Genomic DNA, 26,383 nt, shown 5'->3' on the forward strand with positions numbered 1-26,383 from the left:
CTGAAGTTTCAAAGGTTTCAAAGGCACATTTAATGTCAGAGAAATGCATATAATATACATCCTGAAATATATATCCGTCCATGAAAACAGAGGAGTGGCCCGAAAGAATGAGCGACAGTTAAATGTTAGAAACCCAAAGTCCCTTCAGCTCCCCTCCATCCTGCGCATAAGCGGCAGCAAGCAACAATCCTCTTTCCCCCACCCACCGGCAAAAAAAAAAGCATCGGCACCTGCCACCGAGCACTCAAGCATGTGCAAAGCAACAGTGAAGATACAGACTTGCAACACTCTAAAGACTACATTGTTCACCCGGTACTCAACATACCATAGGCTCTCTCTTTCCCTAATAAGGGAGAAAGAGGTGTCACTGTTTCACAGCGAGAGGGGAGACGTAACAAACAACTTGCTGGTTTACAATGTTAAAAGTCGGTTGTGTCGCTTTTTCCAAGCTCTGTGCCCAAAACTCTTGGATCTCTGGGCACACAGCCTTAGATCTCCCATCAGCACCGACACACCAGTCTTCTCGGGCACTGACTTCCGATCCCCCTGTCTCCAGAGCCACGAAAACTCGGTCCTTCAATGGCGAGTAGAGCTCTTAGGCCGAGCCCTTGGTGTGCCGAACAACAGCCAGTTGTGAAACCCTGAGAGCGGGTCCCATTCCCACAAAGAACCGTAATCAGCGTGCAACTGCAGGACAGAGTCTTCAAAAGAACCCTGAAAGGGAAAAATAGAGATATTAAACATGGAAATTGAGCTGTTTCCAAAGATGCAAACAAAGAAGTCACTGTTAGACACCATTAACTCTCCAAAGCTCTGCCTAACAGTATGCTTTAAGTTTACTTTTCTGATGAAACATGCTTCTTGTTTTTATTATGAGTCAACCATTGCTAGGAAAGCTGATTTGATTTTTTTTTTAAACTAATACTACCACTTGCACTGAGCAACTGCTGCCTATTATCCCAACATACTGTTTTATTGGCTGCAGTGGAATTGAATGCCGAGAGGGAGTAAATGTACTCAGCTGAGCGATGTCTTCACAGAGTGATCTTTGCCATCAAAAATGAGCAAGTCTGTAACACAACAACTAGTCAAAGACTTAAAGAGCTTTTGGCTCACTCCAACAGAGAATCGACATGCTACAGTTGGGAGTACATATACACCAATCCATGAGCGGGTACAACCACGCACAGTGAATGGAACCCGGTACGCAGCAGGCCCTGCACTGACAGCTTACCAAAATCAGCAACTAGGAATGAAACTATACTTTTGACCAGTTAATATTAATGCAACATTGTGGTGATTATGAGCAACTGCTAGAATCTGGAACAAGGACAAACTGCTGGTAGAACTCATTGGGTCAACTATAATGTTGGATCTTGTAGAGCCAAAGAAATAGTTGATGTTTCAGATCAAGGCCCCGACATCAGGAGTGAGAGTAGAGAGGGGAGATCATTTAGAAGTAACCATATAACAATTACAGCACAGAAACAGGCCATCTCGGCCCTTCTAGTCCATGCCGAACTCTTAGTTACACCAACCTGCACTCAGCCCATAACTCTCCATTCCTTTCCTGTCCATATAGCTGTCCATTTAACTTTAAATGACAACATCGTACCTGCCTCAACCACTTCTGCTGGAAGCTCATTCCACACAGCTACCACTCTCTGATAAAGAAGTTCCCCCTCATGTTACCCCTAAACTTTTGCCCTTTAACTCTCAACTCGTGTCCTCTTGTTTGAATCTCCCCACTCTCAATGGAAAAAACCTATCCATGTCAACTCTATTTATCCCCTTCATAATTTTAAATACCTCGATCAAGTCCCCCCTCAACCTTCTACGTTCCAAAGAATAAAGACCCAACTTATTCAACCTTTCTCTGTAACTTAGGTGATGAAACCCAGGCAAAGGCTGGTAGGTGGATGTGAAACCAGATGATGGTGGGGGGAGGGGGGGGAAGAAATGATGGCTAAATGGAGTCAGATTCAGGAGGAATAGAGGGAAGCATTGAGAAAGGCTTATAGTTGATAGAAGTAGATGAGGGAAAAACAATGGGGCAGGTGGAACTGGATGAGGGAAGGTAGAGACAAAGGCTGTTCGAAAGAACCTGGTAATGAAGAAATCATGGCCAATGGAAATAGTTTGTTGGGGGGGGGTGCATGAAGGCTGCTTCAAATATAAGGAAATGGTTAAATAACACAAAAGAAAGTTGATCAGCCCATTTAATCCATGCTAATTCCCAGCAAAGTCATCCCTCAGTCCCACTCCCCTTAGTTTCCTGCAGCTCTGCAACGTGTGCTTTCCTACATGCACATCAGAACCCTTTTGATCCTTTTGCCGCTTACCTACACGGGTAATTTACAGTGGCTACTTAACCTTCCAGAACGTCAAATGATCATTGGGAGAAGATCCAACTTTACATACTAGCTCTGCCTTCCCACACCTTCCGTTAGATCCCAATTTTTGATGCTAACTGCTGAACAATTGTGCCACCACTCAAATAATAGCAGAGCCATGAGTTGTCCTATGTTGTAAGTGTAAACAATGGACTAGTGCAGGATCTGCTGCTTCACTAAATTACATATCAAGGGAGCAAGAAAACATTTCATGGCAATACAACCTAATAAATTACCTGACAGGTCACAGGTTACTAAGACAGCAAATACTGATAATAAAATGCAGCTTGGTGCCCTATTGTTTCAGAGAACAAAATATATTTGACTGGCCACAAAACAGGAATGGGTCTCATGACAGGAATAACCCAAACTTGATGCCTCCGTGCTCAACAGTATTGCAACTTGTTACTCCTTGCTAATTTGCATGATTGCCATGTATAGTCAATGTGAAGTCTGCAGTTTTGATGTTATACCTCAACAGGGTGTCAATATAATTACACTCAGCAGGCACTTTGTTAGGACCACCTAATTTTGGATTAGCCAATCACATGGTAGTAACTCAATGCATAAAAGATTGCAGCCATGCTAATGGGGTTCAGTTGTTGTTCAGGCCAAATATCAGAATGGGGAAGAAATGTGATCTAAGTGACTTTGACTGTGGAATAATTGTTGGTGCCAGACTGGGTAGTTTGATTATCTCTAAAAGTGCTGATCTCCTGGGATTTTCATGCATAAAGGGACACGAAAGTAAGCTAGCCAATAATATTAAAGAGGATACCAAAAATTTCTTCAGATACATGAAGTGTAAAAGAGAGGCAAGAGAGGATATCAGGATGCTGAAAAGGTAGTAATGGGAGAAAAGGAAATGACGGACAAACTGAATAAGCATTTTGCATCAGGCGTCACTGAGGAAAACAGCAGTATGGTGGAAGTTCCAGGTGTCAGGGTTATGAAGTGTGTGATGATACCATAACCAGAGAGAGACTGAAGGTCTGAAGGTAGAAAAGTCACTTGGACCCAGATGGTGTACACCCCAGGGTTCTGAAAGAGGTGGCTGAAGAGATTGTGGAGGCATTAGTAATGATCTTTCAAGAATCACTACATTCTGGAATGGTTCCAGAAGACTGGAAAATTGCAAATGTCACTCCACTCTTCAAGAAGGGAGAGAGGCAGAAGAAGGGAAACTATAGGCCAGTTAGTCTCACCTCAGTGGTTGGGAAGATGTTGGAGTCCATTATTAAGGATGAGGTCTCAAGGTACTTGGAGGCTCATGATATAATAGATGGAAGTCAGCATGGTTTCCTCAAGGGAAAATCTTGCCTGATGAATCTGTTAGAATTCTTTGAAGAAATAGCAAGCGGGATAGAGAAAGGAGAATCACTTGATGTTGTGTACTGGGATTTTCAGAAGGCCTTTGACAAGGTGCCACACATGACGCTGCTTAACAAGCTGTGAACCCATGGTATTACAGGAAAGATTCTAGCATAGATAAAACAGTGGCTGATTAGCAGGAGGCAAAGAGTGGGAATGAAGGGAGCCTTTTCTGGCTGGCTGTCAGTGACTAGTGGTGTTCCACAGGGGTCTGTATTGGGACCACTTCTTTTTACGTTATATGACAATGATTTGGATGATGAAATTGGTGGCTTTGTGGCCAGGTTTGCAGGCAATACAAAGATAGTTGGATGGTCAGGTAGTTTTGAGGAAGTAGAGAGGCTATTGAAGGACTTAGACAGAGTACAGTGTTGGGAAGAGTATGATCATGCACTTTGGTAGAAGAATTCACTAAAGGTTAATTTGTAGGTTGGGGCTGTGGTGAGGAAGGCAAATACAATATTAACATTCATTTCAAGGGGACTAGGATATCAAAGCACGTAATGTTGAAAATTTGTAAAGCATTGTGGGCCTCACTTGGGGTATTGTTAGCAGGTTTGGACCTATCTTAGAAAGGATTTGCTGAAACTGGAGAGGGTTCAAAGCATGTTCATGAAAATGATTCAGGATTGAATGGCTTATCATGTGAAGAGCATTTGATGGCTCTGGGCCAGAGAATGGTGAATCTGTGGAATTCTTTGTCACAGGCAGCGTGGAGGCCAAGTCTTTATGTATATTTAAGGCAGACTGATTGATTCTTGATTGGTCAGGGCGTAGAGGGATACAGGGAGAAGGCAGGATATTGGGGCTGAAAGGAAAACTGAATCAGTCATGATGAAATGGCAGAGCAGATGCAATGGGCCAAATGGCCTATTTCTGCTCCTATATTTTATGGTGTTATGGTCTTGTAACAATTTGTAGAATTTACAAGAATGGTGTGAGGGAAAAATCCAGTGGGTGGCAGTTCTGTTGGTAAAAATGCTGTGTTAATGAGAGAGGTCAGAGGAGAATGGTCAGACTGGTTCAAGCTGACAGTAACACAAATAACCATGCTTTAGAACAGTGGTGTGCAGAAGAGCATCTCTGAACGCGCAGCATTTCGAACCTTGAAATGGATGGGCTACAGCAGCAGATGGCCACATACCTAATAAAAAGTACTCATTGAATGTTCTGTTGAGTTTTGTACATTATACATCACATCGCCAGGGAGTAGCTTTAGTTAAATCCACTCCAACAGGCAAACCTCATTGACAGCATAATCTTATTTTGTCCTTGAATTTTTGTCTGTAGCTACTTTTCTGTGTATAAGCAATTGTGTCCCACTGTACTATTCCAAGAACAAGGTACTGCAGATGATGGCATCCTGAGTGAAAAAAGAAATGCAAGAAATATTCATCAGATCTGTGGAGAGAGAAACTGTTGAACAGTAAGACCAAGGATATGATTGTGGACTTCAGGAAGGGGGAGTAGAGAAAACACACACCATTCCTCATCGCGAGATCAGTGGCAGAAAGGTTGAGCAGTTTCAAGTTCCTGGGTGTCAACATCTCTGAAGATCTATCCTGGACCCAACATAGTGATGCGATTGCAAAGAAGGCATTTTAATAGCTATATTTCATCAAGGGTGTGTGGAGACTTGGTGTGTCACCAAAGACTCTCCAAATTTCTACAGATTTACCATGGAGAGCATTTTAACTGGTTGCATCACTGTCTGGTATGGAGGGGCACTGCACAGGACTGGAAAATGCTGCAGAGGACTACCAACTCTGCCAGTTTCATCATGGGCACTAGCCTTCCTGGCACTGAAGACATCTTCAAAAAGCAATGCTTCAAAATGGCGACCATCATCAGTTACTGCCCATCGTTAAGGACCCCATCACCCAGGACATGCTCTCTTCTCATTGCTACCATCAGTGGGAGGTACAGGAGCCTGAAGACACACACTCAATGTTTCAGGAACAGCTTCTTCCCCTCTGCCATCAGATTTCTGAATGGACAATGAAACCATGAACACTACCACACATTTTTGTCTGGTTCTCTTTTTGCTCTGCTTATTTTTTATATATACAGGTACTTATTGTAATTTATAGTTTTTTATTATTATGTACTGCTGCCACAAAACAACAACTTTCATGACACATGCCAATGATATTATACCCGATTCTGATTCTTTCTTCTTTCCCTTCATGAAGCCAACCATCAGCTCTTCAGTTTTGCTGACACTGAGTGAGAAGTTGTCCTGGCACAACTCAACCATGGTGTCCTGTCCTGCTCCGGTATCGTGACTCATCAGCAACAACAGTAGTGGCAAAGGCAAACTTGAAGATGGCATCGAAGCTGTCCTTAGTCACACAGTCATGCATGGATAGAGAGCAGAGAAAGGTGGCCAAGTACACCAACTGAAGTGCATCTGCTTTGATGACCAGTGAGGGGAAGATGTTGTTTGCAATCCTTGTTGCTCAGCATTCATCAGTTGGGCTGAAGGGCCTTTTTCCTTGCTGTATGACTCTATGAATTAGGGATATTTTCAGTTTTTTGGTAATAATATTAACAGCAGAGCCTTATGTCATGTACCCCGTGACGGGTTAAAGAACCAGCAGAAATAGAAAACACTTTGGAGTCCAGTATTGCTATTAACTAATATTATTTATTAGTAACTACACAAAACAGTAATACAAATGTAGATAAATCATACAGGTTAGCAATGATTATATATAAGTAAGTGTGGAAATATGTGAAAACCAAGCTTCTTCAAGTCTAGGGATAAATAGATAGTCTTACGATAATGAGTAAAGTTCAGTTCAGTTTAGTTTGTGGTGTTGAGTTGAGCAGTGATGGAGAGAGAGCGAGGGAGAGATTTGAGTCTTCAGGTGAGCTGACACCGTCGATCTTCCCATTGTCCTCCGAAATCCTTTAAAAGTCAACGACTGTGACTTCAACATAGGGGACCATTTTTCTGTGGTGGAATCATCAACCCAGGCAAAGGTTGGACACATGGACAACTCGCCACTAGTCAATCCCTTTTCTCACTGCGAGAGCCACTGATCAATCCACCTGATCGATCCTCCAAAAACCCACTTTTTCTGTGGGCACAACAAAGCTCATTCAGTGTCCAAAAACATGTGCTGCAGGTCTATCATCTGACCTCCTATTTACCTTACCGTACTGAGTACCAACTGCCATTCAAGTTCTCCTTTCGCTGTCTGTGTAAGAGTGTACAAGCAGGCAAATGTCCTTGGGAAGTATAAACACACTCCAGAGAAACTATAACATCGATTGTCCATCAAATAACACCACCCTCGGTCACCATAGCGACTTACGAGCTACTCGGTGCTCTCTCTCTCCAACTCAGCAGAAATCCAAAAGTTAGTCTTCATCTCTCTCTCTCTTTTCAAAACAAGATGTTGGTGTTAAATACTCTCTCTCTTTTCAAAAGCACAGTTCATAGGGGTAATTCAGGACCCCGTCACACTTCCTGAAAATATTCTTTCATCTCTCTCACACAGAGGCTGTAATCAGTTGTGGATTGCATGAAACCAGTGTTACTCATAAATCTTTTGGAAGCACTGAATAATATGATTTTTAATTAAATAAGTACTGTCCGGATGTCATTCACCCAAAACTTATAACTAAAATGCCTTTTCAGAGGGACACAACTAACTGAATCCCAAATCACTAAAAAAAAAATCAGGAAGATTCACTAAATTAGGTACTATTTGTGCCATTTTCTCCATGCCTATCTTACCAGGTCTTAAGCATGTCAACAAATGCAACGATTAGGGTGTAACAAATCACATTCAGAAAAATTGGGGAAACAACTGTGATCAAATTCAGAATGATTCTTGACATTACTTGGGTATTGAGCAGTACATCAGCAGTGCTGGGGTACTTAAATTGCAAAATACTCCAGTGTTCCTCAAGCTACCTTTGGGTAACAGGTTGTCAACGGAAAACAGCTACCTCTGTCACCACTGCTGTAGACAGACAGTAGGAGATAACTGGTCATTTTCAATTTGCTGTGCTTCATGTGAATAAGTATAACCTTCTTTGTTTATCTGGTAGATGGGAATTGTAGGTGTACTGGAATAATTGGCTCAAAATCGGGTATATTCTGAAGCACAAACCATGAAGGTTACAGCTAGAAAGCTCGTGGCAGTTTTTTCCCCTACATTTCCTGCAGGTAATTTAAGATGATTTGAATTGCCTGAAAATTCTTATCCATGATGGTCAAAAACCAGGATAATCTACCTCCTCCCAGTCGCTCCATAATTGACCATCATCTTTCACAACTGTATGTGGTAGAATGACAGAACACTGACTGGATCTGTTGTGAGGAGAATCTTTTAGATCCTTGTGCTGCATAGCTCAGTATTCATGCAAATGAATCATAGCTTCACTCCGTCCAGCCGGATGGATCCTCAACTATTTCCAAAGTGCAGAGTGAAAGGGAGCTCTGTACCTCTTGGGTACAGACTCTCCGTGAGCTTTCAGCTTTTTTTATCCACTTTCACTGAGCACCACATTAGCACATCAGCATCTGCACACTCTTCTACTGTACTGAAGTGGACATCACATTGATGAGGAAAACAGTATACTGAATACTCACAAGTAATGTGCAGACTAGGAGATCGTACCAATTATCTAAAACCTCTATTCAAATTCAAAATGGATTTGAGGGCAGAGCTGCCAATTTGAAACTCAAAGCTGCAGCCAACGTTCTCTGTAAGCTAAATTAACTGAACAGAAGTTCAACGGCAATTGGAATCCATAAGAGTATTATTTAAAAGGTTAATCAAGTGCTAACAAGATGGTACTGACTCAGTTCCTCCAGCTGTTGCTATGTTTTAAGTGCAATTCAGCCTATCAAATCTACATCCCAAAGTATAGTCAGTCCCATTCCACCATTCTTTCCCTATTGTACTGCAAATAATTTTCCCACATATACTTCAAAGTTCGAAGTAAATGTTATTATCAGAGTATATACATTGTCACCACATACAGCCCTGAGCTTTATTTTCCTGCGGACATATTCAGCAAATCTATGGAATAGTAACTGTAAGCAGGATCAATGAAAGATCAAGTAGAGCATAGAAGACAACAAACTGCAAATGCAAATATAAATAAATAGCAATAAATAACAAGAGTATGAAATAACAAGATAAAGTGTCCTTAAAGTGAGATCATTTGTTATGGGAACATCTCAATAGATGAGTATAATTATCCTCTTTTGTTCAAGATACTGATGGTTGGGGGGTGGTAAGTGTTCTTGAACCTGGTGGTACAAGTCCTGAGGCACCCATACCTTCTACCTGCGGGCAGCAGCGAGAAAAGAGCATGGCCTGGGTGGTGATGGTGGAAGCTGCTTTCCTATGACAGTGTTTCATGTAGATGTGCTGAGTGGTTGGGAGGGCTTTACCCATGATGTACTGGGCCGAATCCTCTACCTTTTGTAGGATTTTCCACTCAAATCCTACAAAATTTGGTGTTCCCATACCAGGCCATAAGGCAGCCAGTCAACCCACTTTCCACGACACATCTATAGAAGTCTGTCAAAGTTTTTGATGGCATGCCGAATTTCCACAGACTCCTAAGGAAGTGAGGTACTGTCGTGCTTTCTTTGCATTTGCATTTATATGATGGGTCCAGGACAGGTCCTCTGAGATAGTGACACCCAGTAATTTAAAATTACTGAGCCTTTTCACCAACAAACCACTAACTATCTTCATTTCTACAAATCAGGATTATTCCCTGTGTAAGGAATCATTATTCCTCTCATTCCCAGTATCATCTGGCTATCACTTTAAATCTGTGTCCACCATTCCTTAATCCACTTGCTCATGATAACAGCTTCTCTCTATTTACGTACGTAAACCAGTCATGATTTCCAGAAATCTCTCCACAACCTTCGAAGGGTCTCGGCCCAAAACGTTGACTGTACTTCTTCCTATAGATGCTGCCTGGCCTGCTGCGTTCACCAGCAATTTTTATGTGTGTTGCTTGAAATTCCAGCATCTGCAGATTTCCTCGTGTTTGCGTTTTTAAAATCAACTTCTTCAACATAACTTTATAACTGAGATGCCTCATCCCGAGACCATTCAAATAAACAGTTACTGCTAACTGCCTCAAACTTTCACTTCCTTACAGTGGATGTTAGGATGTGAGAGATTAACTACAATGATAACTGACATTTTTCAGGGCTCCCTCTCTTGCCTCCGGCCAACTGACAATGGCATTCCAATAATGGCTTCAGGGAGCTGAGAAATATTCTGCATGTGCCTTCTCGTTTTACATTTGCTATGGAGGGCCATATGATCTTCGGAGGTCAGATATCCTTGAGTAAGTGTAATGTGACACATTAGCGTGCTAAGACTCTCAAAATTGGATAGCCAGCCAAATGAAAGCCAAATCCCTTTTGAAGAGAAGAATCTCCAACTTGCTTTCTTGTGGCAGCACTCACTTGATTAAAAAGGTACTCAGTAGTCGGGAGGACTTTGCTTGTACTGGACTAAAAATCTGCCGCTTTTTGCAGCAGCTTCCATTGCTGGCCATTGTTGTTTCCATATGCAACCATGATACAACCAATTAGGATACTCTCTACTGTGCGCCTATAGAAATTTTTCAAAGTTTTTGATAACATGCCAAATCTATGCAAACTTTGAGAAAGGGGGTGCTTTTGTGCTTTTTTTTGTGATGATACTTAGATGGACAGATTCTCTGATATGTTAACATGAAGGAACTTCTCTACTTTCAATCCCCTAATGAGGACTCAGTGAGGAAATCAAGGATCCAGTCGCACAGGGAGGTATCAAGGCCCAGGTCTTGGAACTTCGTGATGATATCTGAGGGGATGATAGTATTGGAAGCTGAACTGTGGTCGATGTAGTGTAGTGGTTTGCACAATCGCTTCACTGGGCCAGCAATTAGTGAGCGGGGTTCAGTTCCCACCACTGTCTGAAAGGAGTTAGTACTTTCTCCCCATGACCGTGTGGGTTTCCTCTCACATTTCAGACATATGATTAACCTTAGTGAGTTGTGTGCACGCTATATTGGCACTGGAAGCATGGTGACATTTGCCGGCTGCTCACCCCCACCACGTCGCGAAAACAATGACAGAGAAGGGGTGCATTTCTCTGTGTTTTGATGTTTCTATGTGACAAATAAAGCCAATGTTCATCTTTCCTGACATAGGCATCATTGTCCAAGAGTTTCAGCGCTGAGTGAAGTGTCAATGAAATAGCATCTGCTGTTGACCAGTTGTGACACTTGGCAAATTAGAGTCCTCAGGCAGGAGTTGATACCATTCACTCCATTCCCTAACCAATTTAAACCTAACTGAATTATGGTCAAATGCAAAATGCTGAAGGAACTCAACAGGTCAGGCAGCATTAATGAAAAGGAATAAACAGTCAACATTTCAGACTAAGATCCTTTGTCAGGACTGGAAAGGAAGGGAGAAGAAGCCAGAGACTGCATCTAGCTTCAACTTGGCAGTAGAGGAAGCCATGCTTGAACATCCAAGTGGAATGGGAAGTAGAATTAAAATGGCTAGTCATCTGGCTGTTAGGACAGTCGGAGCAGAGATGCTGAACTAAACGATCTCCCAGGTCGTGTTGGGTAACACCGATACAGGGGAGTTGGACCAGGAGCACCAGAAACAATGAATGACACTGATGGATTCACATGTGAAGTGCTGCCTCACCCAGAAGAATTCTTTAAGGTCCTGAATGGTGGTGAGGGAGGAGATGCAGGGCAGCTGTAACATTTAGGATAGTTGCAGGGTTCAGTTCCTGGAGGGTGATCACCGGGGAGGGATGAGTCGGAGAGAATCCATAAATCCATAGCTGCTGAAAAAGTCCTAACCCAATTCCCAGTTCTTGCTTATTCACCCCTTTGATGACAGTATTTCAAGAATTCATCCAACAACATTTCAAACTTGGTGCAACACACATCAAAGTTGCTGGTGAACGTAGCAGGCCAGGCAGCGTCTATTGGAAGAGATACAATCGACGTTTTAGGCCGAGACCCTTTGTCAGGACTAACTGAAGGAAGAGCTAGTAAGAGATTTGAAAGTGGGGGGGGGGAGATCTGAAATTATAGGAGAAGACAGGAGGGGGAGAGATGGAGCCAAGAGCTGGATAGCTGATTGGCAAAAGGGATATGAAAGGATCATGGGACAGGAGGCCTAGGGAGAAAGAAAAGTTGGGGGGGGAAGCCCAGAGGATGGGCAAGGGGTATAGTGAGAGGGGCAGAGGGAGAAAAAGGAGAGAGAGAAAAAGAATGTGTGTATATAAATAAATAACGGATGGGGTACGAGGGGGAGGTGGGGCATTAGCGAAAGTTTGAGAAGTCAATGTTCATGCCGTCAGGTTGGAGGGTACCCAGACGGAATATAAGGTGTTGTTCCTCCAACCTGAGTGTGGCTTCACCTTTACAGTAGAGGAGGCCGTGGATAGACATATCAGAATGGGAATGGGACGTGGAATTAAAATGTGTGGCCACTGGGAAATCCTGCTTTCTCTCACTATACCCCTTGGCCATCCTCTGGGTTCCCCCCCTCCCCCTTTTCTTTCTCCCTGGGCCTCCTGTCCCATGATCCTCTCATATCCCTTTCACCAATCACCTGTCCAGCTCTCGGCTCCATCCCTCCCCCTCCTGTCTCCTCCTATCATTTTGGATCTCTCCCTCCCCCTCCCACTTTCAAATCCCTTACTCACTCTTCTTTCAGTTAGTCCTGACGAAGGGTCTCGGCCTGAAACGTCGACTGTACCTCTTCCTAGAGATGCTGCCTGGCCTGCTGCGTTCACCAGCAACTTTGATGTGTGTTGCTTGAAATTCCAGCATCTGCAGATTTCCTCGTGTTTGCGGTTTCAAACTTGGTGCTGGTTTACCTCAGCCAAATTTTTGGGCAGTGGGTTCCAGACTCCCTTCAGAATTTCAGATGGAACATTTTTTCAGTTCTTCTCTAATCTTTAAACGTGTCGCGTTCCTTTGCGAATTACTGACACCTCCCATTCGGATACGTTTCATCGCACCTCTATGAATCATATCTGCCTTCAAAACGGCTGACTATTTCCTACCACTCTGTTTATCTGGTACAATGTTCCACATCGCTCTTTCTCAAGTTTGGATTGCTCTGTTCTTTTGTGAAGTCACTCACAAAGTATCATTAGTTTGATCTTCTCACAAAGTTACTCATTGGATGCCCAACAGGCTTTGCTTTATAATTTATGACCCTCGAACGCGTCTCCGTGTTTTATTATTTCAAAAGCTTGTTTCAAATGCTGGAACAGCCACATGTTTTCTGAAAAAAATGCTATTGAAGGGCTAAACAAGCCACAACACTTGAACTTGTGAAATGTTTTATTTTAAAACTGCAATTTCACTTAGTTACTGAACTCAGAAAACTACAATGCGTGCACCCCGTCCTGATTCTCTTCGTTGTACGTGCGTCATTACGCAACGCAAAATGACAATTTGCTCGACAATGCCGACTCGAGCGTGGCCGGCGATCTGCGCAGCCGCACATCCGCATTGAGGGGGATTTATTGACAATTACGATTCCGGGGCCGTTCGGTTTCATGCTTTGGCCAGCACGAGCGGGGTTCTGCCGAAAACTGGAGGAGTAGCTGAGCGTGGTGTCTGTTGCTAGACTTAGGTAATTGCTGAAGTGCCTCCCTTTGCAAATTAAATTTGGTGTTCCAGGCCAGACTGAGAATGTTTGCTTTGCCAGGATCTGCTTTGGATGTTTTAGAAAATATGGAAGGAGACAATGTACTAAACTTGTCCAGGATGAATCTGGAAACGGTGGCTTTGGAAGACATCAGTGAAGAAAAGAAAAACGAGACTCGCCAATTACTGTTGACGCACAATAGATTTACCGTTTTCCCCGAAAATATCGCGTGTTTAAGAAATCTGTTGTTTCTAGATATTAGTTCCAATGGGCTCACCTACATCTGCGATCAGATCTTGGAACTTACCAAACTTAAGGCTTTGATAGCCAAAAACAACAGAATGGACGAGTACTCGCTGCCTAAAGATTTTGGAAAGATGAGTTTGGAAGTTGTCAATTTTAGTGGCAATCGCTTTGAGGAGGTGCCTTCTCAGCTTCTAGAATTGCAAAGACTCAAATCTCTTTCACTTGGAGGAAACAGACTGAAAACCATCCCACCAGAAATAGAGAACCTAACTAGGTAAAACACTTCTTGTTTTCTCTTCTGGTTTCACTGTACAGTAATCATAAACCGCGAACCTGCTTTACGCTCTGAGAACTTGGTTATATAGAATTCGTGTTTCTAGTAAACTCATTGACAGCCATGCTATCCGCGTTGAAGTTATGAAGCACACTTCACATTTTAAAAAGGGTACAGTCGACAGTATCAGGATGCGTTGTTTGATGTGGTATTGATTGGCCATTTTTGAATAACCCAATCCTAAAATGACAGTCTGAGATAAGTCATAAATAGAGAAGGTTGTATTTTAATAAGTGACAATTTTAATAATTTGCAGTTCGGTAATTTAACGTGGTTGACCTTTCTTGGTGTTGTTTTCTAATGACTCATCCATGACTTTTAGATGGAATTGGCTTAGTGGAGGAGTCAGAAAGGTAGTGGAGGGTTTTTCAGATTCAGTGGTGTGCTGCAACTGAGATTAATAACTTTGTGGGTGATGCCAAAATTTACAACAGGATCTAAATCAGTTAGGCATTGGGCGCAGGAATGGCACAAGAGTGAAATGATGTATTTTTGGAAGTTAAACTAGGGTAAGACTTGCACAATTAATGAGAAACCAAGGACTACAGGTACACAGTTCCCTGAAAGTGACCATACTTGCAGACAAGGTGGTGGAGAAAGTTTGCCTTCATTGGATGGGCATTGAGTACAAAACATGGGATGTCATTATTCAGCAGAGACTGCACCTGGAATATTGTGTTCATTACTGGCTGCCACACTGTAGCAAGCGTGTGGCTAAGCTAGGGAGATTTTCAAGGATGCTGCCGGGAGGGAGGGCTGGGGTTATGGGGAGAGATCAGATAGTCTGGAACTGTTTTTTTTCCTGGGGGAATAAAAGGAAGATGAGGGGTTTATAAAATCTTAAGGGGCAGAGATAAAGTCACAGCCATTTTTTCAGGACATGGGGAGTCTAACACTAGACAATGGAGACTTGAAGTGACCAGGGAAAGATTTAAAGGGGACCTGAGAGGTAATTTTTTTTTTCCCCACGGAGGGCAGTGGGTATAGGGATGAGCTGTCAGTTGAAGAAGCAGGTGCAGATATAGTTACAACTTTTAGACAAGTTCATAGATGGAAAAGGTTTGGAGAGATGTGGGCCAATTGCAGGCAAATGGAACTAGCTTAAGAAGGAATCTTAGCTTCCCGTCTGCCATCCGATTCCTAAATTGATACTCAAGTCAAGTCAAGTCGCTTTTATTGTCATTTCAACCATAACTGCTGGTACAGTACACAGTAAAAACGAAATAACGATCCTCCAGGACCATGGTGCTACATAAATAACACAAAAACTGCACTAGACTACCTGAAACAACACAAAACTACATTCGACTTCAGGCCTACACAAGACTACATAAAGTGTACAAAACAGTGCAAGACAGGGCAATAATTAATAAACAAGACAATAGGCAGAGTAAAGGGCAAATTACAGTATAATAATAAATGATGTAAATGTAAACAATGTTTTAGCAGGAATTGAGCAAAAATTGCAAAGGGAGTGGTGTTCAGTTGTGTGTGTGTGTGTGTTGGTGTCAGACTAGACTCCGGATATTAAAGAGTCTGATGGCTTGGGGGAAGAAACTGTTACACAGTCTGGTCATGAGACCCCAAATGCTTCGGTACCTTTTGCTAGGTGGCAGGAGGGAGAAGAGTTTGTATGAGGGGTGCGTGGGGCCCTTCGTACTGCTGTTAGCTTTGCGGATGCAGCGTGTGATGTAAATGTCTGTAATGGCGGGAAGAGAGATCCCGATGATCTTCTCAGCTGACCTCACTATCCGCTGCAGGGTCTTGTGATCCAAGACAGTGCAATTTCCGAACCAGGCAGTGTTGCAGCTGCTCAGGATACTCTTGATATGTCCTCTGTAGAATATGGTGAGGGTGGGGGGTGGGAAGTGGACTTTTCTCAGCCTTCCCAGAAAGCAGAGATGCTGCTGGGCTTTCTTGGCTATGGAGCTGGTGTTGAGGGACCAGGTGAGATCCTCTGGCAGGTGAACACCAAGAAATTTGGTGCTCTTTACGATCTCTACCGGGGAGCCATCGATGTTCAATGGAGAGTGGTCGCTGGACCAGTCAGTGAACATTGAACCCATGAACACTACCTCACTTTTTTAATATATTATTTCTGTTTTTGCATTTTAATTATTCAATATACATATACTGTAATTGTTTTTTAAACTCTTTTCTATACTATGTATTGCATTGAACTGCTGCTGCTACTAAGTTAACAAATTACACAACACATACCAGTGATAATAAACCTGATTCTGATTCTTAAATGAATTGTACTAAAGCGCCTGTTTCCATAAGGTAGGACTACGTAATTGTATTGGTTTCTTGTGACATTATACCTGTTCCTGTTGCTGTCATAAAGGAAACTGAATGCTTGAATTTATTTAATTTAACTAAATATCTACTTGTTTCACTGATGTAATCTAGTTTTTGAAATTTATATGGACTTTAAATAAATTCTGCTTTGATCACAATCTTTGGAACATTTTGCCCTGTTGTCAGAAATGATCACACATCATTGTGTTCCCAATTGTTATCTTTATTCTTTGTTACTTTGTATTTATAAGCTGCCCCATGGCCAGAGGCACCTCAAAAACCTGTCAGTCTCCAAGTATATGCTGAATGCACTCAGGTCCATCTCTCCTTCAGCTCTTAATTAGAAAAGTTCTACGTTAATAGTGACAACCTTATGTGCGTGTCTGGCATCCAGTACTGGATAGACAGAAATTTCCTCACGCAAGCAATAAGAAGCCCAAAGCCTTTTGCCTTAACGCCCAGATAAGCACATGACCACAAGTCCGCACGATCTTGCTTCTGTTATCCAAAATTCAAGTGCAAGTTTATTATCATGTGACTGTACATATATACAACCAAATTAAGCAACGTTCCTCCGGATCGCGGTGCACCGTCAAAACAACTCACAAACAGCATTTAAAACAAAATATTCCCACAAATAAGTTAGCAAAATGTACACCAAAGTGTATGTAGTGCAGTAAATAGCTGGTTGTGCGAGTGGTAAGACCTCAGTGGTGGCAGGGTATTCATTAGTCTTGCAGCTGTTAGCCAGTCTGATGTCCTTATCCTGATGCTCCTCTACCTCCTTCCTAATGGTAATGGGCCCAAGAGATTGTGGGATGGGTGGTAGGGGTCCTCAACCAAAGGAGCTCCCATATTCTGATTTGCCCAAGTTCTGATCCCCTCTCCCTCCACCCCAACTCGCCAAAGTGTTTACTCACTTTGTTGAACAATGCCAAATCTTTTCACCAATTCTCCCATTCTATCTTTCTCACTTCTCCTCCTCATCACACAATCCACTGAATTATTTGTGAATTCCAGCTCTACCTCGTGTTCCTGGTTTTAAGCACTTTGCCTTCTGTAACCATGATTGAGTTCACTGAAGCACCTAATTTGCAGTTTATTTTCCTATACCTTTGTTTTCGTTACATTCTTTACCATTTTAGCATGCCACTTAAGACTAGCCCCTTTGATTAAGCTTATTGTCATTTGTACTAATATTTTCCTGTTGTGACAAAATCTCAGACTTTATTTGCTTTTGTTCCAAAAAAAAATGCCATTAGTAGATTACTCACTGATCAGCATATATCAGCATATTAGAGAGAGATTAAAAATTTGGCTGAGTGGTGCCAGAACAGAAACATCTTGAACCAAGATCCATCAGGCTGTTGAACCAAAGGGGATAACTTCACTCAACTTCACTTGCCCCATCATTGAACTGTTCCCAAAGGGGATAACTTCACACAATTTCACTTGCCCCATCACTGAACTGTTCCCACAACCTATGAACTCACTTTCAAGGACTCTTCATCTCATGTTCTCGATATTTATAGTTTATTTATTATCATTAGTTTCTTTTTTTTGTATTTACAGTTTTTTTTTGCATACTGGTTGAATGCCAAAGTTGGTGCAGTCTTTCATTGTTTCTCTTATGGATTTATTGAACATGCCTGCAAGAAAATGAATCTCAGGTGACATGTATGTACATTGATAATAAATTTACTTTGAATGTCACCAATGCACTTGAGCATAAAATCCTACAAATCATTTATTTAGGACACTTCCACTTAATTAGGACAGGAGACTGTTGCCGAACAGTTCCTAACTAGTGTCTGTCACAAGTACTTGCATGGCCATTAGACACTACTCTGTGCTTGGAGTAAACTGTTTTTAAATAGCATCAGTTGTGTATGCTTGTGTTATTTTATCCATTTGTGCCGATGGACACTGTTTCAAAAAACAGTGATTTTTGATAATTACGTTTGACTTTAAAAATAAATTCAGAGCATTGCCAAGATGACATGAAAATACTTGACACTAGCTGGGGGAAAAAATTACCCTGACTTGCCCTGATTTTGTTAATTTACAGTTAGTCAAAACAACAGGGCAGCGTGCACTGCATGAATTCCTCAGTCGATACTAGGAACTAATACAGTTTTATACTACTGTAGTAGTATTGGTTATGTTCTACCTTGTTCTGTATTTCAGTTAAATACATAATTTGTAATTCAGTTAAATGGTAGTTTGTCTTTTTTTAAATACCTTTTTAACTATTTCTATGTAACTTCGGCTATTTGGGGCAGCTGCTTATTTGGGCCAAAATGTGCTGGTCCCAATTAACTGGAATACACTGTATTAATAAAAGACAAATTAGTTGATTGTTTTCAGAAACGAATCTGGTTTACTAATGTCCCTCAAGGAAGGAAATTGCCGTTCTTAACTGGCCTATTGATGATGAGAGATTCCAACACCATTCTGTGCAGGAGTAGTTCAGGATGAATGGTTCTGAAGACATCCCTAATCTGTGAATTATTTAGGTAAAGATCCAATTCCTGCTGGTTCCTGATGATGGGTGTATGGGGTTGAGTGGGATCCGGAATCAGTCATGATGGAATGGTGGAGCAGACTTGATGGGCTGAATGGCCTGATTCTGCTCCTATGTCTTATGGTCTTCCTACCATCGGAGAGCCAGCATTCAGATAATTAATGCATGTAATATTTAGCAATGATTGAATTAATCAGATGCAGTAGAGACTATGGACACCGAAACCATCTAAGCTCCATTGAAGATTGGAGGCACAGCTTCACCTCCAGTCAGATTGTTTTGGTGCAGTACAAGTGCAGTTTAATTCTTTTCATTAAAAATGGTAAGTTAAAATGTATCTTGGCTAATTGTTCGATTAACTGTAAATAAAGTGATGGAGGAAGTCTTCTAAAGCTCTGTCGATTCGCATTTAGTTTGGGTTCTGTAGGGATCACTCTAGTCTCATCTTTGTAATGGCCTTGGGTCAAACATTGACACAAAGACATGAACCCAGAGGTGTAATGAGAGGACCTGACTGTAATTAAGTCAATGTAATGAGACAGCAATTAAGCAGGTGCTGCATCAGGGAGTCTTGGTAAATCAGTGACAAATCCTCAGTGGCTGGATTCATATTTAACAGAAAGGAAAATAGTTGTAGTCATTGGAGGTCACAATCCCAGTTTCAGAATGTTGCTGTGGCAGTTGCTCGGGGCACAAACACAAGAGTTTCTGAGATGCTGAAAACCTTGAATCTCAGCCCGAAACAGTGAACTGTTTATTCCCCTCCACAGATGCTGCCTGACTTGCTGAGTTCCTCCAGCATTTTTGTGTGTTGCTCTGGGCAGTCGTTTCAACAATTCTCAGCTCAGAAGTGGGGATGTTTGCTGGTAATTTCAGCAATCAACTAGAAGGTAAACGTAGTAAGCAAATGCAGTAGCTATAGGAGTTTTTGGAAGTGGGGTGTTCTGCATTGCATTACCTGCTACACATTTCTCAAATTCTTTCCATTATCTTGCCTGGATGAGAGCATCCAATAACACACAAAGAATTTATACCATCCAGAGTTAAACAATGGCTTAAACCTTCCCCACCAATACATACACATGAGGAAGTCTGCAGATGCTGGAAATTCAAGCAACACACACAAAAAATGCTGGTGAACGCAGCAGGCCAGGCAGCATCTATAGGAAGAAGTACAGTTGACATTTTGGGCTGGGACCCTTCGTCAGGACCAACTGAAAGAGATGGTAAGAGATTTGAAAGTGGGAGGGGGAAGGGGAGATCCGAATTCATAGGAGAAGACAGGAGAGAAGGGGTGGATCTAAGAGCTGGAAAGTTGATTGGTAAAAGGGATACCAGGCTGGAGAAGGGAGAGGATCATGGGATGGGAAGCCTGGGGAGAAAGAGAGGGGGGGAGGGGAGCCCAGAGGGTGGAGAGCAGGCAAGGAGTTATAGTGAGAGGGAGAGAGGGAGAAGAAAGAGAGAGAGGAAAAAAGGGTGAAAAATATTTTAAAAAATTAAAAAAAATAAATAAACAAATAAGGGATGGGGTGTGAAGGGGAGGAGGGGCATTATCGGAAGTTAGAGAAGTCAATATTCATGCCATCAGGTTGGAGGCTACCCAGATGGAATATAAGGTGTTGTTCCTCCAACCTGAGTGTGGCTTCATCTTGACAGTAGAGGAGGCCGTGGACAGACATATCAGAATGGGAATGGGACATGGAATTAAAATGTGTGGCCACTGGGAGATCTTGCTTTCTCTGGCCCACCGATACATCCTGGTTACAGTGTGTACCAGTTGAACGATTCACTGCAACAACTTGACAAAGCCTATTTGATAAGACCTGTTTATCCCCTGATCTCTGTGGTCAAAGACAAGTACGTTAATCATGTTGAAACTTCCCCACCTCCAGATTCGTCTTTAACTGAGTTTGGCAATACGTTATCTTTACTGGATCATTGTTTGAAACAGCACTCTGGAATTCCCTTTGGAACAGCACTATGGAGGTCTTTCATCATAAAAGCTGCAGCTGTTCAGGATGGCACCTTAACCCGACTTCTAAAAGAAGATCGAGTGGGCTGTTAGTGCTGGTCTTGCCACCATTCTAACATTCTATGGGTAGAAAGAAAGATGTAGTAAATTTTCCCATAATAAGGCACGGAATGTGTGAGGGTCATTCAAAATAAAATTCTGTGTCAGCCATAGAATTAGAACTGTTTGTGTTTCTTTGTCAAACAGGCCTCCTTAGGGTCAAGATGGTAGCAAGATGACATGCCTGGTTATAGCAGTTCAGAACCATGTCAACCCTCTACGGCAGGCTCAGTACTCAGTATACATATAGGTTTGCAGTACTTGAGGACGCTGCTCCTGATTGAACAGCCAGCATGATCCAAGTATCATTACTGGAGCTGGATTCTCAAGTCCAGATAACCAGCAAGCAAATGTCCTAACTTGTTTGGTGATCTTGACTGAACAAACAACAGGAAGCCTACCTGTACTCTCCTCTGGTAAGTTGCATGGTTTTAGTGGTTGGATTCCAATATTGCTTTGCGCATTTTGGGAGAGTCTGTACACTCTATCAAGCAGCAAGTACAGTGGATTCTAGACCTAAGCATGGTCATACACACAAGAGATTCTGCAGATGATTGAAATCTTGAACAATGCACACAAAATGCTGGATAACTCGGCAAGTCAGGTAGCTATGGAGGGAAATAAAGAGTCGAACTTTATTCCCCTCCATAGATGCTGCATGACTTGCAGAATTACTCCAGCATTTTGTGTGCTGCTTAAGTAAGCACAAAATGTACCACAGGACCATTGTCACACAAGTTGAAGACTATTGTGAGTGTGTATTTTCTAGTATCATGTTTCGGAAACACCAATTGATGAGCTCCTATAGATAGGTGGTCAAAATAAAGATTTCTCTTCCCTTGAGAGTGAATAGCAAACCTTACCTTTCTGAACTTTGTCTGATGCAGTTTAAGTTACAGTGAATTCTGCATGATTGGGACCAGTACATTTTTGCGCAGATAAGCCTCTGTCCCAATTAGCTGAAGTTTCATGGGAATGGTTATAAGGTATAAAAAAGACAAACTACTATTTAATTGAGTAACAATTTATGTATTTATATGAAATACTGAACAAATTAGAACACTACCAATACCTCTACAGCACTGTAAAACAGTATTAATTCCTAATAGTTATTGACCGATGAATTCATTGTGTATTCTGTTGTATTCTTTTGACTGTAAATGAACAAAACAGACACCAGCCTTCCTACAATGCTTTAGATGATTGCATCCTCCAAACCTTTTTCATTGTAACATTCAAGATGATAGTTAATACCTTCCTAACTCCTAACTTGTTGAAGTAGTGAAATTGATTAATTTTCACCCCAGCCACTTCTGGCACCTCCACGCCTGAATGCTGGAAACCGCAGTGAGCAAAACTGTTCCAAATGTTCTTGCTGCTTATTTCTCACAAACTATCAGTGACAAAATTCACCACTTTTTGAAAACAAACACGCAACTGACGCTACTTAAAAACTGATCACTAAGCATAGTGTAGTGTCTAATGGCCATGTGACTGACGCTAGTAAGAAATTGTTCAAGAATAGTCTCCTGCCCCAATTAAGCACCATAGTCTCCCAAATAAGTACCATAGTCTCCCAAATAAGTTAAAGGAATCTTGTCTATTTTCTTGATTTAGTTTTAGCTCTTTAAGAGTTGTCACAAATACATGACTGCCCTGATTAATCAATAGTCTAATTAACTGGAATCCACCTTATTTAAATAGTACTGATTTTACTATCGGAAACCATCTGGAACTTAGGAAGAGGGAAATAGCTGTGCTTAACTTTGGCCTCTTAAAAGTTCTTAAAAATTTGTTCATTTGGCTATTTTATTAGATTGTGTGTGAATGAACGTTAAAACAACATATATTTGTGAAAATAGATAGCTACCATCAAATGTAACCAAAGCTTAAAGTAGGTTGAAATGAATGCAAAATCCTGTTGTGCTTGTATTCTTTCATTGGCACTAGTTCAAACATAGACTAAATGTATTCTGTTAATAGATGAATTCACAAACATTAGTTTTGCTACTGGTGTTGCTGTATCTGAAACAAAAAATTATAATTTAACTTGTGTGGAAAGTACCTGCCATGATACTTCATAAATCTGCTGCAAGAATTTTTCGACAAATGTTTCACTTCAGCCAGCTGTTTCTCTTTTTCAGTACTTGTTAGGAAGGCATTCAGTTACAGTTTTAGATTAGGAGAATAATCAACAAGCTTCAAAACCCAGGCCTCTGTGCCTCCTTCAGCAACTGGGTTCTTGATTTCCTCATTGGGTGACCACAATCAGTGCAAATAGAAAAATAACATCTCCTTGCTGACAGTCAGCACTGGCACACCTCAAGGATGTGTGCTTGGCCTGCTGCTGTACTCTCTCTACACTCATGACTAAGCAAAGCTCAAATGCCATCTATAAATTTGTTGATTACACAACTTTTTGTTAGCAGAGTCTCAGGTGGTGAGGAGATGGAGTACGTCATTGAGGTAGATTGGCTAATTGAGTGGTGTTGAAACAACAACCTTGCACTCATTGTCATTAAGGTCAAGGAATTGATTGTTAACTTCAGGATGGCAGAGTGAGGAGAACTCACACCAGTCCTCATAATGAAGATGGTTAGCAGCTTTAAGTTCTTGGGTAACAACACACAAAATGCTGGAGGAACTCAGCAGGCCAGGCAGCATCTATGGAAAAAAAAAAGTACTGTCGACATTTCAGGCTGAAACCCTTTGGCAGGACTGGAGAAAAAAAGATGAATAGATTTACAAGGTGAGGGGAGGATGAGAGAGAGAGAAACACAAGGTGATAGGTGAATCCAAGAGGGAGAGGGATGAAGTAAAAAGCTGGAAAGTAGATTGGTGAAAGAGGTACAGGGTTGGAGAAGGTGGAAACTTCAAGTGTCCAACGATGGTCATTTTTGGGACAATGTGATCAAATTACCTGGCAATAACGGACACCTATCAGTAAGTGCACGGTTATTAGAATAACAGAAAACAACTTGGAAATGATCATTGTTATATTTCACTCTGGAGGAAACTGTTTTTCAGTTGCAGAGTGCTGAGCAAATATGCAGTCAAATTTCTAGATGAGTCTTGTTTTTGTTTTAAAGAAAACCTTCCTTGAAATAGTCTACATATATTAATCCTATCATCATACTGGGATTGGGTGATGTATAATTTACAAAAGCTAGTGGACCAGCCAGAAAAATAGTATTACAAACACGAGAAGATCTGTAGACGCTGGAAATCCAAAGCAACACACACAAAGTGCAGGAGGAACTGAGCAGGCCAGACAACATCTATGGAAAAGAGTAAACAGTTGTGGTTACCGTGCAGAGGAGGTTCACCAGGTTGATTCCAGAGATGAGAGGATTAGACTATGAGGTGAGATTGAGTCACCTGGGACCGTACGTGCTGGAATTCAGAAGAATCACAGGAGATCTGATAGAAACATAAAATTATGAAAGGGATAGATAAGATGGAGGCAGGAAAGTTGTTTCCACTGACAGGTGAGACTAGAACTAGGAGACACAGCCTCAAGATTCGGGAGAGTAGATTTAGGATGGAGATGAGGAGGAACTGCTTTTCCCAGAGAGCAGTGAATGTATTTCCCCCATAATCCTCAGTAAATGTATTTAATACAAGCTTGGATAGATTTTTGCATAGAAGAGGAATTAAGGGTTATGGGGGGAAAATCAGTCAGGTCAGCCATGATCTTATTGAACGGCAGGGCAAGCTTGATGAGCCAGGTGGCCTGCTGCTGCTCCTATTTCTTTTGTTTTGGATCTTGACGGTTCAGGACTGGAAAGAAAGATGAGAAGTCAGATTAAGAAGGTTGGGGAAGCGGGGGAAGAAGTACAAGGTGGGAAGGAGGTGAAATTAAGAACTGGGAAGCTGTTTGGTGAAAGTGATAAAGGGCTGGAGAAGGGGGGATCTGATAGGAGAGGACAGAAGACCATGGAAGAAATGGGAAGAGGAGGAAAAGTAGTATTAGTCAGGTGCTGGGGGTCCTGCAGTACTTGAATACCTTTTCACTGTCTACAAGGCATAAATCAGGAGTGTGTGCAGTGCCCTCCATTTGCTCCAATGAACAGAGCTTAAAGTTTTGATAACATGTGCCATTACTCAGCTAAGGCAGCACACAGATTGACCGCTTCCATATTATGTTGCTGTTCCATCATCATTGCTAGGTCTGAATCTTGGAAAAGTCTATTGCACAACATCAGAGGTGTGATATCACCAGAAAGACTGCAGCAATTCAAGTAAATGTCTCACTGATACTTGGGCAACTTGGAATCAGCAATAAATTTCGGCCTTGCTGGTGATGACCGCATCATGGTGAATGAATGATTAACACATACACAAGTCATCTGAGTGCTTAGTTTATTGTTCCATTGAGATTGTCCTTGCAGATTTTACATATCATTTAGCTTTTTGTTATTTAAAGCTTCACCAGCAAAAATGTGAACTTTATTGTCTATAATGTTGACATTTTCTTGTACATGGCATCATTTCCGTGATCTTTGTCCTGAATCCTTTATCTGCTCCATGTCTGTGTACTGTGGCTAATTTTAATAATCTAGTTGTTTTTTTTAGTAATTGATATTATTGTGGCTCCTGACAGTTGCTCTGAATTCTGTTCCTTATAAGGGGCTTCAAACTTTGTTCTGTTCTTTCACTACAGTAAGTGGCCAGGAGTCAACAAAATCTGTGCATTCTTCAGCTCTGTACCGAGTATAAATTATTTGAAGTTTGAAATGCTTTATAAATTAGTATAAATTTACTTGCAGCGCTATAATTTCAGTTACTTTCTAGATTCAATTAAAAAATACTCCACCTACTCCTGTCCATTTTTTCCATTAGCAGATTTTTTGTAAGTTTTGAATTTGTTGGCTAATTTGCCAGATGTGCTGGCATTGGAGAGGGTCCAGAGGAGCTTCATGAGAATGAACTTATGAGAAGCATTTGATGGCTCTAGGCCTGTACTCACTGGAGCTTAGAAGACTGAAGGAGGATCTTATTGAAAACTATCAAATATTGAAAGGCCTAGATAGTGTATTTGGAGAGGTTGTTTTCCATAGTTACGGATAAAGGTTGAACAGGGTGGGTCTTTATTCTTTGGAGCATAGAAGGTTAAGGCGGGACTTGATAGAGGTGTTTAAAATTATGAGGGGGATTGATAGAGTTGACGTGGATAGGCTTTTTCCATTGAGAGTGGGGAAGATTCAAACAAGAGGACATGAGTTGAGAGTTAAAGGACAAAAGTTTAAGGGTAATATGAGGGGGAACTTCTTTACTCAGAGAGTGGTAGCTGTGTGGAATGAGCTTCCAGCAGAAGTGGTTGAGGCAGGTACGATGTTGTCGTTTAAAGTTAAATGGACAGCTATATGGACAGGAAAGGAATGGAGGGTTATGGGCTGAGTGCAGGTCGGTGGGACTAGGTGAGAGTAAGAGTTTGGCACGGACTAGAAGGGCCGAGATGGCCTGTTTTCGT

The 26,383-nt window shown here is 41.7% G+C and overlaps 1 protein-coding gene and 1 long non-coding RNA gene across 3 annotated transcripts in view; one reads left to right on the forward strand and one right to left on the reverse strand.

Moving 5' to 3' along the window:
- Positions 1–6: 6 nt before the first annotated feature.
- Positions 7–13,001, reverse strand: LOC140198969 (uncharacterized). The gene is made up of 2 exons (XR_011886301.1): positions 12,479–13,001; positions 7–714 (listed from the first exon to the last, which is right to left on the reverse strand). It is a non-coding gene; the product is annotated as an uncharacterized lncRNA (long non-coding RNA).
- lrrc58b (leucine rich repeat containing 58b) overlaps positions 12,671–26,383 on the forward strand; it is a 42,264-nt gene continuing 28,551 nt past the window's right edge. Inside the window, exon 1 of one of the 2 annotated variants that reach the window (XM_072260290.1) lies at positions 12,671–13,954. In XM_072260290.1, coding sequence (XP_072116391.1) covers positions 13,479–13,954 — 476 coding nt within the window. In that variant the 5' untranslated portion in view covers positions 12,671–13,478. The remainder of the gene's footprint in view (positions 13,955–26,383) is intronic. The other variant, XM_072260289.1, reaches the window with a different exon arrangement.

The sequence above is a fragment of the Mobula birostris genome, chromosome 6, assembly GCF_030028105.1.
Source record: "Mobula birostris isolate sMobBir1 chromosome 6, sMobBir1.hap1, whole genome shotgun sequence".
Lineage (NCBI taxonomy): Eukaryota > Metazoa > Chordata > Chondrichthyes > Myliobatiformes > Myliobatidae > Mobula > Mobula birostris.